The sequence below is a fragment of the Stegastes partitus genome, unplaced genomic scaffold (genome assembly GCF_000690725.1).
Source record: "Stegastes partitus isolate 25-593 unplaced genomic scaffold, Stegastes_partitus-1.0.2 Scaffold1050, whole genome shotgun sequence".
Taxonomy (NCBI): Eukaryota; Metazoa; Chordata; class Actinopteri; family Pomacentridae; genus Stegastes; species Stegastes partitus.
Window position 1 is genome coordinate 106,725 of NW_007578781.1, and position 14,820 is coordinate 121,544.

The following is a 14,820-nucleotide window of genomic DNA, read 5'->3' on the forward strand; positions in this document are numbered from 1 at the left end:
AGGTTATGGGTGAAGCTTCATCTCTCCAGATGTTCTCTGTAAAAGCTGAGGTAGAAGGTGTGCATGAACCTTAACCTCCTGTTAACCTCCCACAGAGCTGCAGAGTCCAGCAGCTACTGAGCAGCTGTCACTTGTAAAAGTGCCAAATTTAATTAATGCGAAGCTGAGGAGGAAAAACATTTCTGCATTTAGCAAAAGCTCAACTTGGCAAATTTATATTTCATGTAGGTCAGAAACATTCAGTAAAAGTTTAAACCCTCTGAACCCGAAGCAGCTTCTGGGTTTTTATTGACTGCCGTCACGTTTACTCACCGTGGGCTCGTTTTCACTGCGACATAAAGGAAACAGCACAACCATGACTAGAGGTCCAGAAATGTCTTCTGTGCACAACAATAAACCAATAATTATTTTTTTAAAAAGGGAAAATGAAAGTTAATTATATTGATTATATACAGTCTGTATTCAACACGTCCATTAAAGAAAATCTAAACTCACAACAGTCACTCAAATAACTAGAAACTGAAAAAAGTAATAATAAATAAAAATGTGTTAAATTATAATTTAGTGAATTAAGACGTTGCTTTTGAATTGTGGTTGAAAAGAATAATTTAAAAAAACAAAAAATGGACAAACTAGAGGCCTTTGCTGATGAGCAGTGGTCCAGAACACCTGTCAACAGGTGCACAAGTCTGACTGAGAAACACCTGATGGCTGTGATTGGCTCAGAGGGTTGTTCAGCTAGACAGTAGTTCACAGGTCCATCAGGCTGGTTTGATTGTTTGTTTGTTTGTTCTATATATTTATATTTCTGCTGAACCACAATTCAAAAGCAACGTCATGATTTTAATAACATTTTTATTTATTATAACTTTTGGCAATTTCAGCCTATTTCAGTGACTGAAGTTGTTTTTTCCTTCTTTAATGGGAGGGCATGAACACATCTGAGAAGTGTGTGTATATATATATATATATATATGTATATGTATATAGTGTCCCCAGATGTTACTAATTCTGGAAAAACAAAAGAAAAAGTGACGCTCCACATAATATTTTAGGACTTAGTATTATATATTTTTTTAACATCCCTTTCAAAGCCACTGTGGGTTTTGTGGTTCAGAGGGTTAAGCACATATGTGTGTAGTTTATGTGAACCGTACATGCATCAGTTATTCAGGTTCACTGAATTTCTTTTCAAGGATGAGCTTCAGACTCCTGACGGGCCAGATGGAGCAAATCGCAGCAGATTCCATGTGTCAAGTGTCATCTGCACTTCATCTGTGTGACTAAACTTCAGAAGCCTCTGAAACATGTTATTTACTGTCAGTTAAAGTGTCCATAAACCCTCACAGGGCTTCTCAGTTATTCTGGCTAATTAGCCCTCTGCTCCGACTGGAGCTGAAGCAGCGCTGAGAAACACATGAGGCCAGCAAAGCGCTAACGAGAGCAGCAGCAGGGCTCCGTCTCTCCACTCTCCTGCTGCATATGTGCATTCATGTGGCGCGCTCAGCATCCCAACCTAGTTAGTGAGGAGTCGAAGGGTTAAACCATGTGACAGCTAGTCCTCCCTGCTGCCCTCATCCCTCCACCAAGCCTGTGTGCAGGCTGCACAGAGTGTAGGAGACGTGAGCTCTGTTGTATTGCCTTCTAGCTTCATTGTCAGCGAGAGCATAATGAGCGAGATCTCCATCAGCATCCCAGGTGATGGGAGGGTCCTGATTATAACGGAGAACAGCAGATATGTTCCCTCCTTAACAGAGTAGAGAGGACTTCACACTGGGACAGTTCCTCATGAACAGGTTCAGCGTGACTGAACAGGTGCTACAGAGCTAACAGGACATGCAGGTAGACGTCAGGTCAGCACAGGTTCTGCAGATTCTGAGAGTAATCAAACGAAACAGGAGAACACCTGAGTGGGAGGAACTTAAACCCTCTGAACCCCCAAAACCTGCAAGCTGGTTTAAAAGGCATGTCATGTTTGTCATTTATCAGTCAGAAAGTGTAAAAATCATTTTTTTTTTAAAAAACATCAAACGTTGAACTTTCCGACAGCCTTCAACTGCTCACATGTGACGTGCATTCAGTTGGTAAGTTCACTATAATGTTACAGAAATCACTTCATCCTACACGTCTCAGTGAGAATTTCATCCAAAATAAAGTGTTTACTTTGACCAGATTCTGTAAACAAACAAACAAACAACAAAAACAAAGCAGTCACACTTTTCTGTGACTCAGCTACAACCAACAATCACAAAAACTCTGGACCGAACCGGGCTGAACCGCACAGATGAGAACACTACGGAAACTTTCCCCTTTTTCTTTTTTGGTATTTTATGGCTTTATAACTTAATTATACAGCAGTTCTCTCTCCTTCCAGTCACGACTGTTTCCACAGAGCTGCAGGACTTTATCTTGCAGTGAAAATTGAGCCCACAGGGAGGACAAATGTGACAGGAGCAGAGAAGCAGCCAAAAGCTATTCTGGGTTCAGTGGATTTAAACTCTTGCACAGTACTGTATGTTTTTGTGTAAAAATAATGCAAAGCTTCTCTATTTAAATCCAAAGTAAGTCTTTATTTTGAGTGATGCAGAGAACTCACTTTGTTTCCTATTTGCATTGCAGTTCTTCATGACAAAACTCCCAGAGCTCAGGAGGTCACATCAGTGTGTTGATCAAAAAGATTTATGGCTGCAGAAAACAAAACATGTTTTCTATGTTGAAGAATGTGAACTTCTCCAACAAGGTGGAGGTTCAGCTGCTGTCTACACAGTGTTCGTCCTTCTAACTCAAACCTGAATATGTTCCAGCTGCAGGGCTGATGTTCAGTGTCTGATCCTGGTCTCTGACTTCTCTGTGTTCAAGGAAAGTAGAACAAAAGGCTCCCCACAGGGCTGAGCGATGAGCCTCATTGTTCCTGTTAAAACCAACACATGAACATGCTTCACCCACCCAGAGCGCAGCTGAGCGCCGCAGCTTTACGGAGGCCGTCCAAGCTCAGACAGATGGTGTCTCTCTCCCGCTGGCTCTGCTCTTTGACCCCCTCTGCTCCCAGGATGAAGGCCAGGCCCTTGGAGCTGCCCGCCATGCGGCCCGTCAGCGGCGTGGACAGAACATCGATCAGGTTCTTCCAGACACCGGTGAGGATGAAGCGCGAGAACACGGCTCCTGGAACACACACACACAGAAACACTGATGCTATATGTAGGAGCTCTGTTTGAAAAGTGGACCATCCTGCAGGTTCACCGATCAGCAACAACATACGTAATGCACCTTTAAAGGTTCCAGATTTTATTGTGTTTTGTGAGCCTTAAAATGAAAGCTGTGATAAAATGCACCACCACACCTCAAGGCTAACCTGACAAAGCCAGTAATCATCCAGCTAAAGATTAGCATAGCCCCGCCCCCCTCGCTGCTTCCAGGTGAACCAATCAGAACGAGCAGCTGCCTCAGAGTGCACCAGGTTTATTTACCGTCTACAGCTGCTTTGGCTAAAATGTTTGAGCCACAGAAAAAGCTCACGAAATGTTCTGCAGCTAAAGTGAACACAACAGTATTTATGCTCTCCCAGCATCTGAGGGACTGAAGACCAACTGGATTTATTGTTTGATGGAAATCAAACAGGAAGATTCATACTGTGAGCTCATTGTGTCTGTAATGTTGGCTAATGTTAGCATTAGCTGTGATGCTCCGCCCACAGGTCAGAGCTCCATGGAAACAGTCAGAGGAAAACTGAGTTAAACCAGTAACCAGGGACTGGACGGGTGTTTTGCATGACACCTAAACTCATGTGACTTCTGTTTGCTTCTCTCTTGCTCTCTGTGCTCACACAGATGTTTTTAGTATCTTTTGCTTTTTAGCAGCTGGATTCCCAGTAAAGCTGTTCTCCTTTACAGGACGTTCTGTCTCCGTTGTCAGACAACAGAACAAAAACGCAGCTCATTAAGACTACATCGTAACCAGCGGCCACTTGAGAGAGTTAAAATAATGACAAACTCGGGAAACACACGAATAACAAATAACAGCTGTGAGTTCTGAGATCATCTCCACGTCAGATGATTGTCAGCTGCTGTGAGGTCGATGGTGTCAGCAGAGGGAGTCTTCTTCCTGAAGGGGACAGTCACGGAAAAACCAACCAGCTAGAAAGAACAATGTGGGGACATGTGGGACTGGAATAAGGACCTTCAGAGCGTCTGTAGCTGATGTCAGGAAGCTACAACATCCAGTAAAAAACAGCGTTCAGTCAGCTCTGCACTCCGAGATCTCAACAGTTTACACAGCGAGTAGCTGGAGAGGCGGTGATTCAGACAAACAGGAGCTCCGGTGCTTTGTACACACTCAAAAAGAACATCAGTGTCATCGTGGGTGACTCAGCAGCGGTTGCCATGGCGATGCCGGCCAACCCTTAGCGCTCCAGGGGGATGCTGGAGGAGCGCAGGTGGTCCCTGACTCATTTTCTCCACGTCTCCGGCTGCGTCCGGCCTCTTTCTACCCGTCCACTCTTTGATTTTTCACTCGCTGTTTGGCCTCTTTTCTTCCTCGGCGCCGTCGCATCGAGGCCAGCTGGTTTAAAATATGTTGTCGCAGCTACAGACAGACATTTTCATTCATGTTTCAAAGGGATGAACACAGTCGGGCACATTTTAACGAATCTGAAGCAGTGTTTCAGGGGCAGCCAGTAACCAACAAACAGATCAAATGGGACTAAAAAACATCTCATCAAACCCAAAGAGAGAATAAAAAGTTCAGGTCTGTGTTGTCGTAGCTCTGCTCTGCTGTTGCAACGTTTCTGGAAATATTTCACCACATTTACCACTTGGGGGTAACCGAGCAGCGAGCAGCGAGCAGCAGCACCATGTTCCCGGTTACATAACTGTGCAGTCGGATATAAAACTCCCTGAATATTCATCTGTTATGGCCTCGCTCATCTGTGTCCTTTTACTTTTCACGGCATCACACAAAAAAATAATGAAAAAAGAGCTGGAACATTTGTCCATGCAGCACTCTTGTGGGATGCTTCACCTATCAGCGCGCTGCCAGAGCAGCGTTTTGAACTGATTAACACAGCAGCAGCAGCTCGGCAGCACTTTCTGGGTAAGTGAACTCCATTTAGAGAGGGTGAGCTGATTCAGAGGCTCCGAGGAAAAGCTGCTCGGCTCCGAATGCACCGCAAACACGAGAAATCTCTGAATTAAGAGGGTCTGACCTGCAATAAAAACGCAGCTGCTGACGGAGGAGAACTAAACGTTCATTACTTTCGCAACACAAATCTTCTCGTTGCTGAAGGAGAGAAAATTAGCCGAGCCGAGGCTCAGAACGATAAAAAACCCAGTTTCAGTTCTGTCACAGCAACGATGAATTCATGCATGTATCTAGAGCTCATATTTCACGTGTACATCGGATGTCTGCGGCTTTAGAGCAGCGTTCTGACCTGCCATCGCTGTGTCGCTGCTGGCCTTGTCACAGCTGAGAGGCGATTGGCTGGTCGCTCTCCTGATCAGCTGACCTCCGATCGCACTGCTGCCCAGACCGTCGATATCTGACAGAGGAGGAGGAGATAAGAAGACATGGTGAAGCTGTGAATCACTGTGACGATCACAGAGGATGTCTGTTTCACTTTACAGATCCTGGATACAGAACACAATCAAATACAAAAACATGAAATATAGTAAAAGATAATATGCACAAGTGTAGCCTATGAATACATCTATGATCAAACACAGAAACACAGTGGCCTACAGGAGAGACAAGGTGCAGCTGGATGTGAACATATGTGCAGATTTAGTATATAAAAAGAGATTCTGTAAGTATTAAAGTGATCATAGAGCTAGAACATGACAAACACTGATGACTGATATATTAGTTTTGTTTATATAATTAACTTTATGTCAGACTAAAATAAAAGAACACTCTAGGATTCCTATTTTTTGTGTCATTTCTGTTTTTTTGTGCGTGTTAAAGCTCTGAAAACTCAATTGGTCACAACTAGCATGGCTTCTCAGTTGTGTTGAGGACGTTTTTTTTGTGTTTTTACAGATTCTGGTGAGAGCAAACGGTTTATCTGTGGATAAGTTTCAAATACGACATTAAGTCTGATTAATAAGACAGAAATTTGGGTGAAATATCATAATTCTAAGTCTACAGAAACACACATCCTGCAAATCTTCCTGTTTTTACAGCTGCAGGATCTGATAATCGGTGCAATTCGTGCTAGTTTTTTGCAAGATAGCATATCTTTCGAACCCTCTGACAAGTTTTGGGGTTTAGAGAGTTAAAGCATGCAAACATAATCTGTAAATGTGCATCATATGGTTTCTTGATTTCTGAAATTACTGAGAGCTTTCATTTAAAAACACTTCCCTCACAGAACAGGTGTTAAGTTCTTCCCTGCAGGTGAGTGTAACTCAGTAACATCACCTGTGCGTTCCTACCTGTGAGCATGGTGATGAGCGGCAGCGTGTGGTCCTCCGGGGAGCCCCAGTACCCGGCCTCGCCCAGCAGGTTGCGCTCCAGCACCTGGTGGTAAAGCTCCTCGATCCAGGCCTGCGACAGAACCACGAGGACCCCGCTGCTCTGGATCAGACGCACAAACTCCTTCTGCACAACAGGAGCACAGCCACACGTTAAACGGTTTCATCCACGGGGCAACACTCGGGCAAGATCCTCCTGAGTTCTGCCCTCACCAGGCTGAGGACGGGCGCGAGCGCTCGCCGTCGGTAGTAGTCGCAGCAGCAGAGCTTGAGGTTGAGCAGCAGAGCGTAGTAGGACACCAGGTAGAGGCCGTCGGCGTTCATCAGAGACTGGCAGCTCAGAGTGTCGCCGGCCTCGAAGCCCGGAGAGTGAATCCCACCTGAGGAGGACAGGGAGGCACCAGGGGTTAACAGTGTCATTAGCTAGAACAGAGTGTCGCACAGAAAGAGGTCAGGACGCTACATAACGAGGGACATAACGAGCACTGACATGTATGGATTTAGGCAAACGATAAGTCACTTCCTGATGAACGACTGACTGGAAATGATGTATTAAGAGGAAATTTTAATTTGAAAAGCCATTCCTCATGCCTCACTCCTGGCCCACTTCAGTTTGACAGACTTCTTCTTCTTAAACTTGTGAATACTGAGTGTGAGAAAATAAACCAGACAACATGAAGCGGTCAGGTGGTGGAATCAGCCAGACGATCAGTTTGTGGGGTAAACGTAGGGAATCATCTCAGAATGAGTCCAACAGTTTGGAAAAATAACCAGAAACGATTGCAGGGAAAATATAATAATGTGGAGAAGTGAAGGTGCTGTTGGGGTTTCTGAGGAGGTATTTAAGGTTTAACAGTAAGATGTAAGACCCTCCACCTTAGTCCCAGACATTATTTAGGTTTGTTTTATTTTGTTTTTCATTTCGTGTGGGGTTAATTTATTTCTTTGGTCTTTACGATACAGCAGCACATCTGAAATACACCAAATAAATAAATAAGGGTCCGGCGGCGCCTCAGTATCGCTCTGCTGACAGCTGGAATTGGCCTGGGTGGAACATTTGCATTTAAAATGGCTCCTTCCATATAAAAAACCAGCACCTTGTCCTGACTGCATGACCCAAATACTCAGCAACTCTTGACATGTTCAGTGTGGTTTAACACAGAGACAGCAGAGGAAGAGGAGGAAATCACATCCCACCTCCAGTCAGTCGGACTACAACCGACATCCACGGCTGCTTTTAAACCTTTTATATTCGCTGGAATCTGTATAAACGTTTGGAAAATAACGGCGGAGAAGAACGAGGAAAGAAATGAGAAGCAGAGAAAGATTTAGGGGTCAAAAAAAGGGATTGTGTCAGATTTAAATAAGGAGAAAAAAAGGCTAAACAAAGAAAACCAGAAGGCAGTGGAGCAGGAAGACAGAAGCAACGAGAGCCGAGGTGAGAGGAATCAGCCAGATACGATCCGTTAGACGATGAGTGCTTTAATCAAAGACTCGCGCCGGGGATTTAAAGTCTCGGCCAAATTCATTAAGTCAGTTAACCGTGCAGTTTAATTTCATTCGTAATTTTTGCTCCGCTGATGTAAAAACTCCCAGCAGGCCGGCTGCTTCCATGATGGATTCGTGGGTCGTGCATGGAAGCCGAAGCGTTTTATTAAACCGTCCCTGCTCTGAAGTGATGAAATGAAAATACAACAGAGTGCAAAGCGACAGCGTGGCAGCACATCCAACATTCATAAAGCAGCTGATTCAGCTTCTATTAGTTTATATTAGAGTCGAATGATTGAGTCTTTCTGCCGCCTTCTTTCCTTCTTCTGAGCGAGATGGTTTGACTTCCTCGTGTTCTGTTTCGCTGCTTCGACGNCATAAAAACAAAAAACTAAAGATGATTTTTTATTTATTGTTACTTATGCAAAAATGGAAAAAGGCTGGAATGAAGATGTGTCCGTAGGTGTTGTCAATACTGGAGGGAAATGGTGGCTCTAAAAACAACAGATATTTTACTACTTAGTCGTTGTTTCCATCATTACCTCCTGCTATCTGCTCTGTGTACACAGCCTGCAGTTCAGCCTACAATCTGAGCGTTTGGAGTTCAAAGTGTTAAAGTAAAGATAAAGTGAGATAAAGGTCTGTAAAATGTCAACAGCTCACAATAACGTACACTTCTGAGCATCACACAGACATAAACACGGCTACGCAGGCCGACGGCAGCACAAGCGGAGATGACAAAAAGTTGTCGTGCAAGAAAATGTCCAGTATTGTGAGTGGATCATACGCCGTCCCTAAGAACAGAAGAAGATTAAAGATTCAGGGCAGAAAAAGGGCGGATTGAGGTCCTGCTGGTGCTAAAGGCTGTGACGGACACCTGCCCTCAAAAACTCTGATCCTGTGTCAGAAAACTTTATCTGCTGCCCGCGAGCACAAAGCAGAGGATTGTGAGGATTGGTCGGCACGCAGATTATTGTTTCTATAAACTCTGGGCTTATCTGACTATTGTTAGCTAACATTTTACACAATGTTCTATTAATATGCAAACAAAGGACGAACCCATCCAGCTCAGAAATGGCAGCAAGGATTTACAAACAACGTGAGATGTGCGCTGATTAAAACGGTCGACCGTGATCCTGTGACCAGCGATCATCTCCACGCCTAAACACACCTGAACGTTCAGAGCAGAACAAAGTTTCAGCGGCGTGGCCCTTTAAGCCGGCGGCCCGGTGCAGGAGTATTTACAATGTTTTTGGCACTACTGTCAGCTTGTAAATGTGTTCAGTCCATCTGTTCCAAAAGATCAGAGGGAACATCTTTTTTTTTTTTATTCGCCCCTAAAAGCAGCCTAGATAACTGCTTACGTAAGAGATGATCCTTGGAATAAACACACGCACCGACTCCATGTTTACTGCAGCGCCTTCTGCCTGTCTGTGCTGCTGGAGCGCTGAGGCACAAACACACGCGTGTGTCTGTATGTTTACATGTCTGTATATCTGTACGTGTGTGAGAGGGCTGAAATGAGCTGAAACTTATATTTAATTGAACCGATTCCGACTCCTCGAGCAGCTCTTTGAAGATGACGACACAATCTGTCCTCTTTTTACATGTCTCTGGTTCTGCTCTGCTGGTTCTGCTCTGCTGGTTCTGCTCTGCCGGTTCTGCTCTGCCGGTTCTGCTCTGCCGGTTCTGCTCTGCTGGTTCTGCTCTGCTGCTGCCATCTCGTGGCTGTGAAACGTCACAGTGACCTCCTGCGGAGCACCAACTGCCAGTGAAATGTAGTTTTGTGGGATAAATTCATTAAGAGTCGCCGCCATGCTGACTGCTAATTAAACAAGGTGGCAACAAGGAAGAGAGACATTTTATTGGGCTGTTAGGCCTGAATTAAAACCTGAACCCGCTGTGAGATCTTTATTCTGTTGTGTATAATCAGTTTACTGCACACATTATCTAAAGGCTGCTGTGTGCTTCTATATAATGTAATTTACTGAAGATCACATCCACTCAGTTTGGTGGGAAATACCTTCATGTTGACATTGACAGTTATAGCGACAATATTTTTCTATCACTGCTCAAATTTTCATTAAAAAAAAAGGCATAGTTAACATTGTAATATGTTTATGTAAAATATTTATCTAAAACAAAGATCCACTCAACATATATGCATGTACCTCTTCTTCTTGTTGCTGATTTATCTACCAGTTCTTTCCCCAAAACAAGTTTATAAAATGATGCCACAGCTGAAAAAAAGCTCGTATTAAATCTCAACTAGAGTTCACCAGGAGGTACGTGGGAGACTCTGAAGTGGACTGGAGGATGCTGTGTTTGCTGGACTTCACCACAAACATCCCCACTGTGAAGCACGGCGGTGGCAGCATCATCAACTGAATAAAACACTTCTACACATTTAGATCATGTGAAGCTACATTTCTTCCAGTCGTGGGAGCAACTGTGGGCAACTGGGAAAATGTTGTAGCAGTGAGTTGTTGCTGCAGTGAAAAATGAGCCCACAGTGAGAAGAAAATGGGACAAAAAAAACTGCTCAGAGTTCAGAGTTACCATGTTTCTATCAATAATCAAACATAAACCTTGATGTAAACGTGTTTAAATGCTAATAAACATATTTACAATAAAACTCTGATCTCAGCAGCGTGTCTCCGGCCTACCTGTCGGCTTGTGTGGACAGCGTGCACACAGCCTTGGCAGCGTTGTTTCCCGTCATCAGGCTGCCGCTCTTCAGGTCCAGGCCTCGGCCTCCTCGGCTGCGCTCCCTCAGCAGCTCCTGGATGGACAGCGGCTGGATGACCGGCTGGCTCAGGCTCAGCTCGGCCGCCTCGGGGCTGGGCTCGCAGCTCAGCTCCAGCCCCAGGTCGATGCCGGCCGACTGCTGGCTCTGCTGGGTGATGGTGGTCAGGGAGGACGGCTGCGAGGAGCCGTCGCTGAAGTGTGTGTGCTCCAGAGAGCTGATGTACTCGGTCACCCTGAGAAAGATTTATAGGTTTACAACACATCCCTCATACCTTTAAATGAAGCCGTTTGGGGGAAACCTGCTGTCTGCTAGTGTGTGAGTTTAATAATCCCATTGCAAGTGCTTGAAAAGTTCCACTTGTACATTCAGATTTTTTTACTGACGAGGACACTGAGCCTGTACAAAACTATTCACACATTTTGGGAGATTTGCCCTTTAATTCCTACCTACAAGCTTCAGCAGCTGAGATGGGAGAGACTCTGCTCAGCTTTATGGAAGAGTGGCAAAGAGAAAGCCACTTGACAGAGCTCAAGCAGATTTGCATCGAGGAATGGGCTAAAACTTCAGGCTGAGTGAGACCCATCCACACCGGGTCAGTGCAGCAGCTCAAGAAGCATCTTCTATAAACTGACTTGAATGGAGTGAAGACCGATGCAAAAGCTCATTTAACATTTTATTATTATTAGTCAATTGGCATTACTTTGCAGAAAACATTACTTTGACATCAAAGAGTCTTTCTTCTTCTCATCAAAAAAGCCAGATCGTACAGACCATGACTCATCGTTGAAGAGCAATAAAAGCAGAAAGCTACCAGCGGGGGTGAATATGTTTCATAGCCTTTCATAGCCGATGCAAGTTTCATGTGTGAGCGTACCTGAAGACGTGCGGCCAGCAGTCGTGGTTGTGGCTGCCCATCTCCAGCCCGACGTTCAGGATGGCGTCCATACACAACACGTGAGCTGTGTGGAGACGAACTCCCTGAGGACGGCCGATCTGCTCCAGACGCTGCTCAACACGCTGCTTCACTGGACGCACAGAGGAAGGAAAAACGATGAACCCTCGTGAGAAATGATGTTTTAAAGGCTAGAAACGAGCTCAAGCTATATTTAAAACAACTGACTGTTTAATTACGAGCTTAAAATCTGTCAAACTTTAATATCGACTTTGCTTTTTCGAGAAATAAGATGATTTTTGAAGGAGATGAGCTCCTTGTAGTTCCCCACAGCCGCCCCTAGGTGTCACTAAAGGCCCATGTCTTCTTTTATTAAACATGATTCCGTCTGTGTTTTTGGTGTGTGTGTGTGTGTTTGTACACGTTTATGAACTGCTTTGTAATAAAAATGCACGTTGCTGTCAGCACCTTGTGTAATAGTGTCTCCGGTGTCTCCAAGCTCCTTCTCCTCCTTCTCCTCCTGCACACAGGAGGCTGCAGCCATCTGGGCTAAAGCTGACGCACAGTTGGCAGCAACACCTGACAGACACGGTGCAAACATGTGCCGTGTTATTCCATTAATTAATCAAACATAGGATGGTTGAAATCAGACAAATGTACACCAAACGATACGATACAACAGAGTCACACTCATCAGCACATCATCAGGGCACGCTCTAATGCACACTGTCACACCCACTCTAGATTCTCATCCAGATTTCGACTTTCAGAATTAGACATTTATCAGATTTACACTCTTCTGTGTGTCCCAGTGTGTTCCAGCAACTGCTCATAGTTCATAGAATCAGACTTCTGAAAGAGGTTATGGGTGAAGCTTCATCTCTCCAGATGTTCTCTGTAAAAGCTGAGGTAGAAGGTGTGCATGAACCTTAACCTCCTGTTAACCTCCCACAGAGCTGCAGAGTCCAGCAGCTACTGAGCAGCTGTCACTTGTAAAAGTGCCAAATTTAATTAATGCGAAGCTGAGGAGGAAAAACATTTCTGCATTTAGCAAAAGCTCAACTTGGCAAATTTATATTTCATGTAGGTCAGAAACATTCAGTAAAAGTTTAAACCCTCTGAACCCGAAGCAGCTTCTGGGTTTTTATTGACTGCCGTCACGTTTACTCACCGTGGGCTCGTTTTCACTGCGACATAAAGGAAACAGCACAACCATGACTAGAGGTCCAGAAATGTCTTCTGTGCACAACAATAAACCAATAATTATTTTTTTAAAAAGGGAAAATGAAAGTTAATTATATTGATTATATACAGTCTGTATTCAACACGTCCATTAAAGAAAATCTAAACTCACAACAGTCACTCAAATAACTAGAAACTGAAAAAAGTAATAATAAATAAAAATGTGTTAAATTATAATTTAGTGAATTAAGACGTTGCTTTTGAATTGTGGTTGAAAAGAATAATTTAAAAAAACAAAAAATGGACAAACTAGAGGCCTTTGCTGATGAGCAGTGGTCCAGAACACCTGTCAACAGGTGCACAAGTCTGACTGAGAAACACCTGATGGCTGTGATTGGCTCAGAGGGTTGTTCAGCTAGACAGTAGTTCACAGGTCCATCAGGCTGGTTTGATTGTTTGTTTGTTTGTTCTATATATTTATATTTCTGCTGAACCACAATTCAAAAGCAACGTCATGATTTTAATAACATTTTTATTTATTATAACTTTTGGCAATTTCAGCCTATTTCAGTGACTGAAGTTGTTTTTTCCTTCTTTAATGGGAGGGCATGAACACATCTGAGAAGTGTGTGTATATATATATATATATATATGTATATGTATATAGTGTCCCCAGATGTTACTAATTCTGGAAAAACAAAAGAAAAAGTGACGCTCCACATAATATTTTAGGACTTAGTATTATATATTTTTTTAACATCCCTTTCAAAGCCACTGTGGGTTTTGTGGTTCAGAGGGTTAAGCACATATGTGTGTAGTTTATGTGAACCGTACATGCATCAGTTATTCAGGTTCACTGAATTTCTTTTCAAGGATGAGCTTCAGACTCCTGACGGGCCAGATGGAGCAAATCGCAGCAGATTCCATGTGTCAAGTGTCATCTGCACTTCATCTGTGTGACTAAACTTCAGAAGCCTCTGAAACATGTTATTTACTGTCAGTTAAAGTGTCCATAAACCCTCACAGGGCTTCTCAGTTATTCTGGCTAATTAGCCCTCTGCTCCGACTGGAGCTGAAGCAGCGCTGAGAAACACATGAGGCCAGCAAAGCGCTAACGAGAGCAGCAGCAGGGCTCCGTCTCTCCACTCTCCTGCTGCATATGTGCATTCATGTGGCGCGCTCAGCATCCCAACCTAGTTAGTGAGGAGTCGAAGGGTTAAACCATGTGACAGCTAGTCCTCCCTGCTGCCCTCATCCCTCCACCAAGCCTGTGTGCAGGCTGCACAGAGTGTAGGAGACGTGAGCTCTGTTGTATTGCCTTCTAGCTTCATTGTCAGCGAGAGCATAATGAGCGAGATCTCCATCAGCATCCCAGGTGATGGGAGGGTCCTGATTATAACGGAGAACAGCAGATATGTTCCCTCCTTAACAGAGTAGAGAGGACTTCACACTGGGACAGTTCCTCATGAACAGGTTCAGCGTGACTGAACAGGTGCTACAGAGCTAACAGGACATGCAGGTAGACGTCAGGTCAGCACAGGTTCTGCAGATTCTGAGAGTAATCAAACGAAACAGGAGAACACCTGAGTGGGAGGAACTTAAACCCTCTGAACCCCCAAAACCTGCAAGCTGGTTTAAAAGGCATGTCATGTTTGTCATTTATCAGTCAGAAAGTGTAAAAATCATTTTTTTTTTAAAAAACATCAAACGTTGAACTTTCCGACAGCCTTCAACTGCTCACATGTGACGTGCATTCAGTTGGTAAGTTCACTATAATGTTACAGAAATCACTTCATCCTACACGTCTCAGTGAGAATTTCATCCAAAATAAAGTGTTTACTTTGACCAGATTCTGTAAACAAACAAACAAACAACAAAAACAAAGCAGTCACACTTTTCTGTGACTCAGCTACAACCAACAATCACAAAAACTCTGGACCGAACCGGGCTGAACCGCACAGATGAGAACACTACGGAAACTTTCCCCTTTTTCTTTTTTGGTATTTTATGGCTTTATAACTTAATTATACAGCAGTTCTCTCTCC

At 44.0% G+C, this 14,820-nt stretch overlaps 2 protein-coding genes across 2 annotated transcripts in view; both read right to left on the minus strand.

Annotated features, from left to right (window-relative positions):
- The window catches only part of arfgef3 (ARFGEF family member 3), a 77,385-nt gene that overhangs the window by 27,757 nt on the left and 34,808 nt on the right, over positions 1–14,820 (minus strand). The window contains exons 21-23 of the mRNA XM_008295472.1: positions 12,062–12,172; positions 11,576–11,726; positions 10,783–10,933 (exon numbers count right to left, since the gene is read on the minus strand). Of these exons, the coding sequence (XP_008293694.1) occupies positions 10,783–10,933; positions 11,576–11,726; positions 12,062–12,172 (413 nt within the window). The remainder of the gene's footprint in view (positions 1–10,782; positions 10,934–11,575; positions 11,727–12,061; positions 12,173–14,820) is intronic.
- LOC103367444 (brefeldin A-inhibited guanine nucleotide-exchange protein 3-like) lies at positions 2,896–5,471 on the minus strand. Its single transcript, XM_008295466.1, has 2 exons — positions 5,426–5,471; positions 2,896–3,162 (listed from the first exon to the last, which is right to left on the minus strand). Exons 1-2 carry the CDS (start codon positions 5,430–5,432, stop codon positions 2,939–2,941), a joined length of 231 nt encoding a protein of 76 aa, XP_008293688.1. The 5' UTR covers positions 5,433–5,471; the 3' UTR covers positions 2,896–2,938.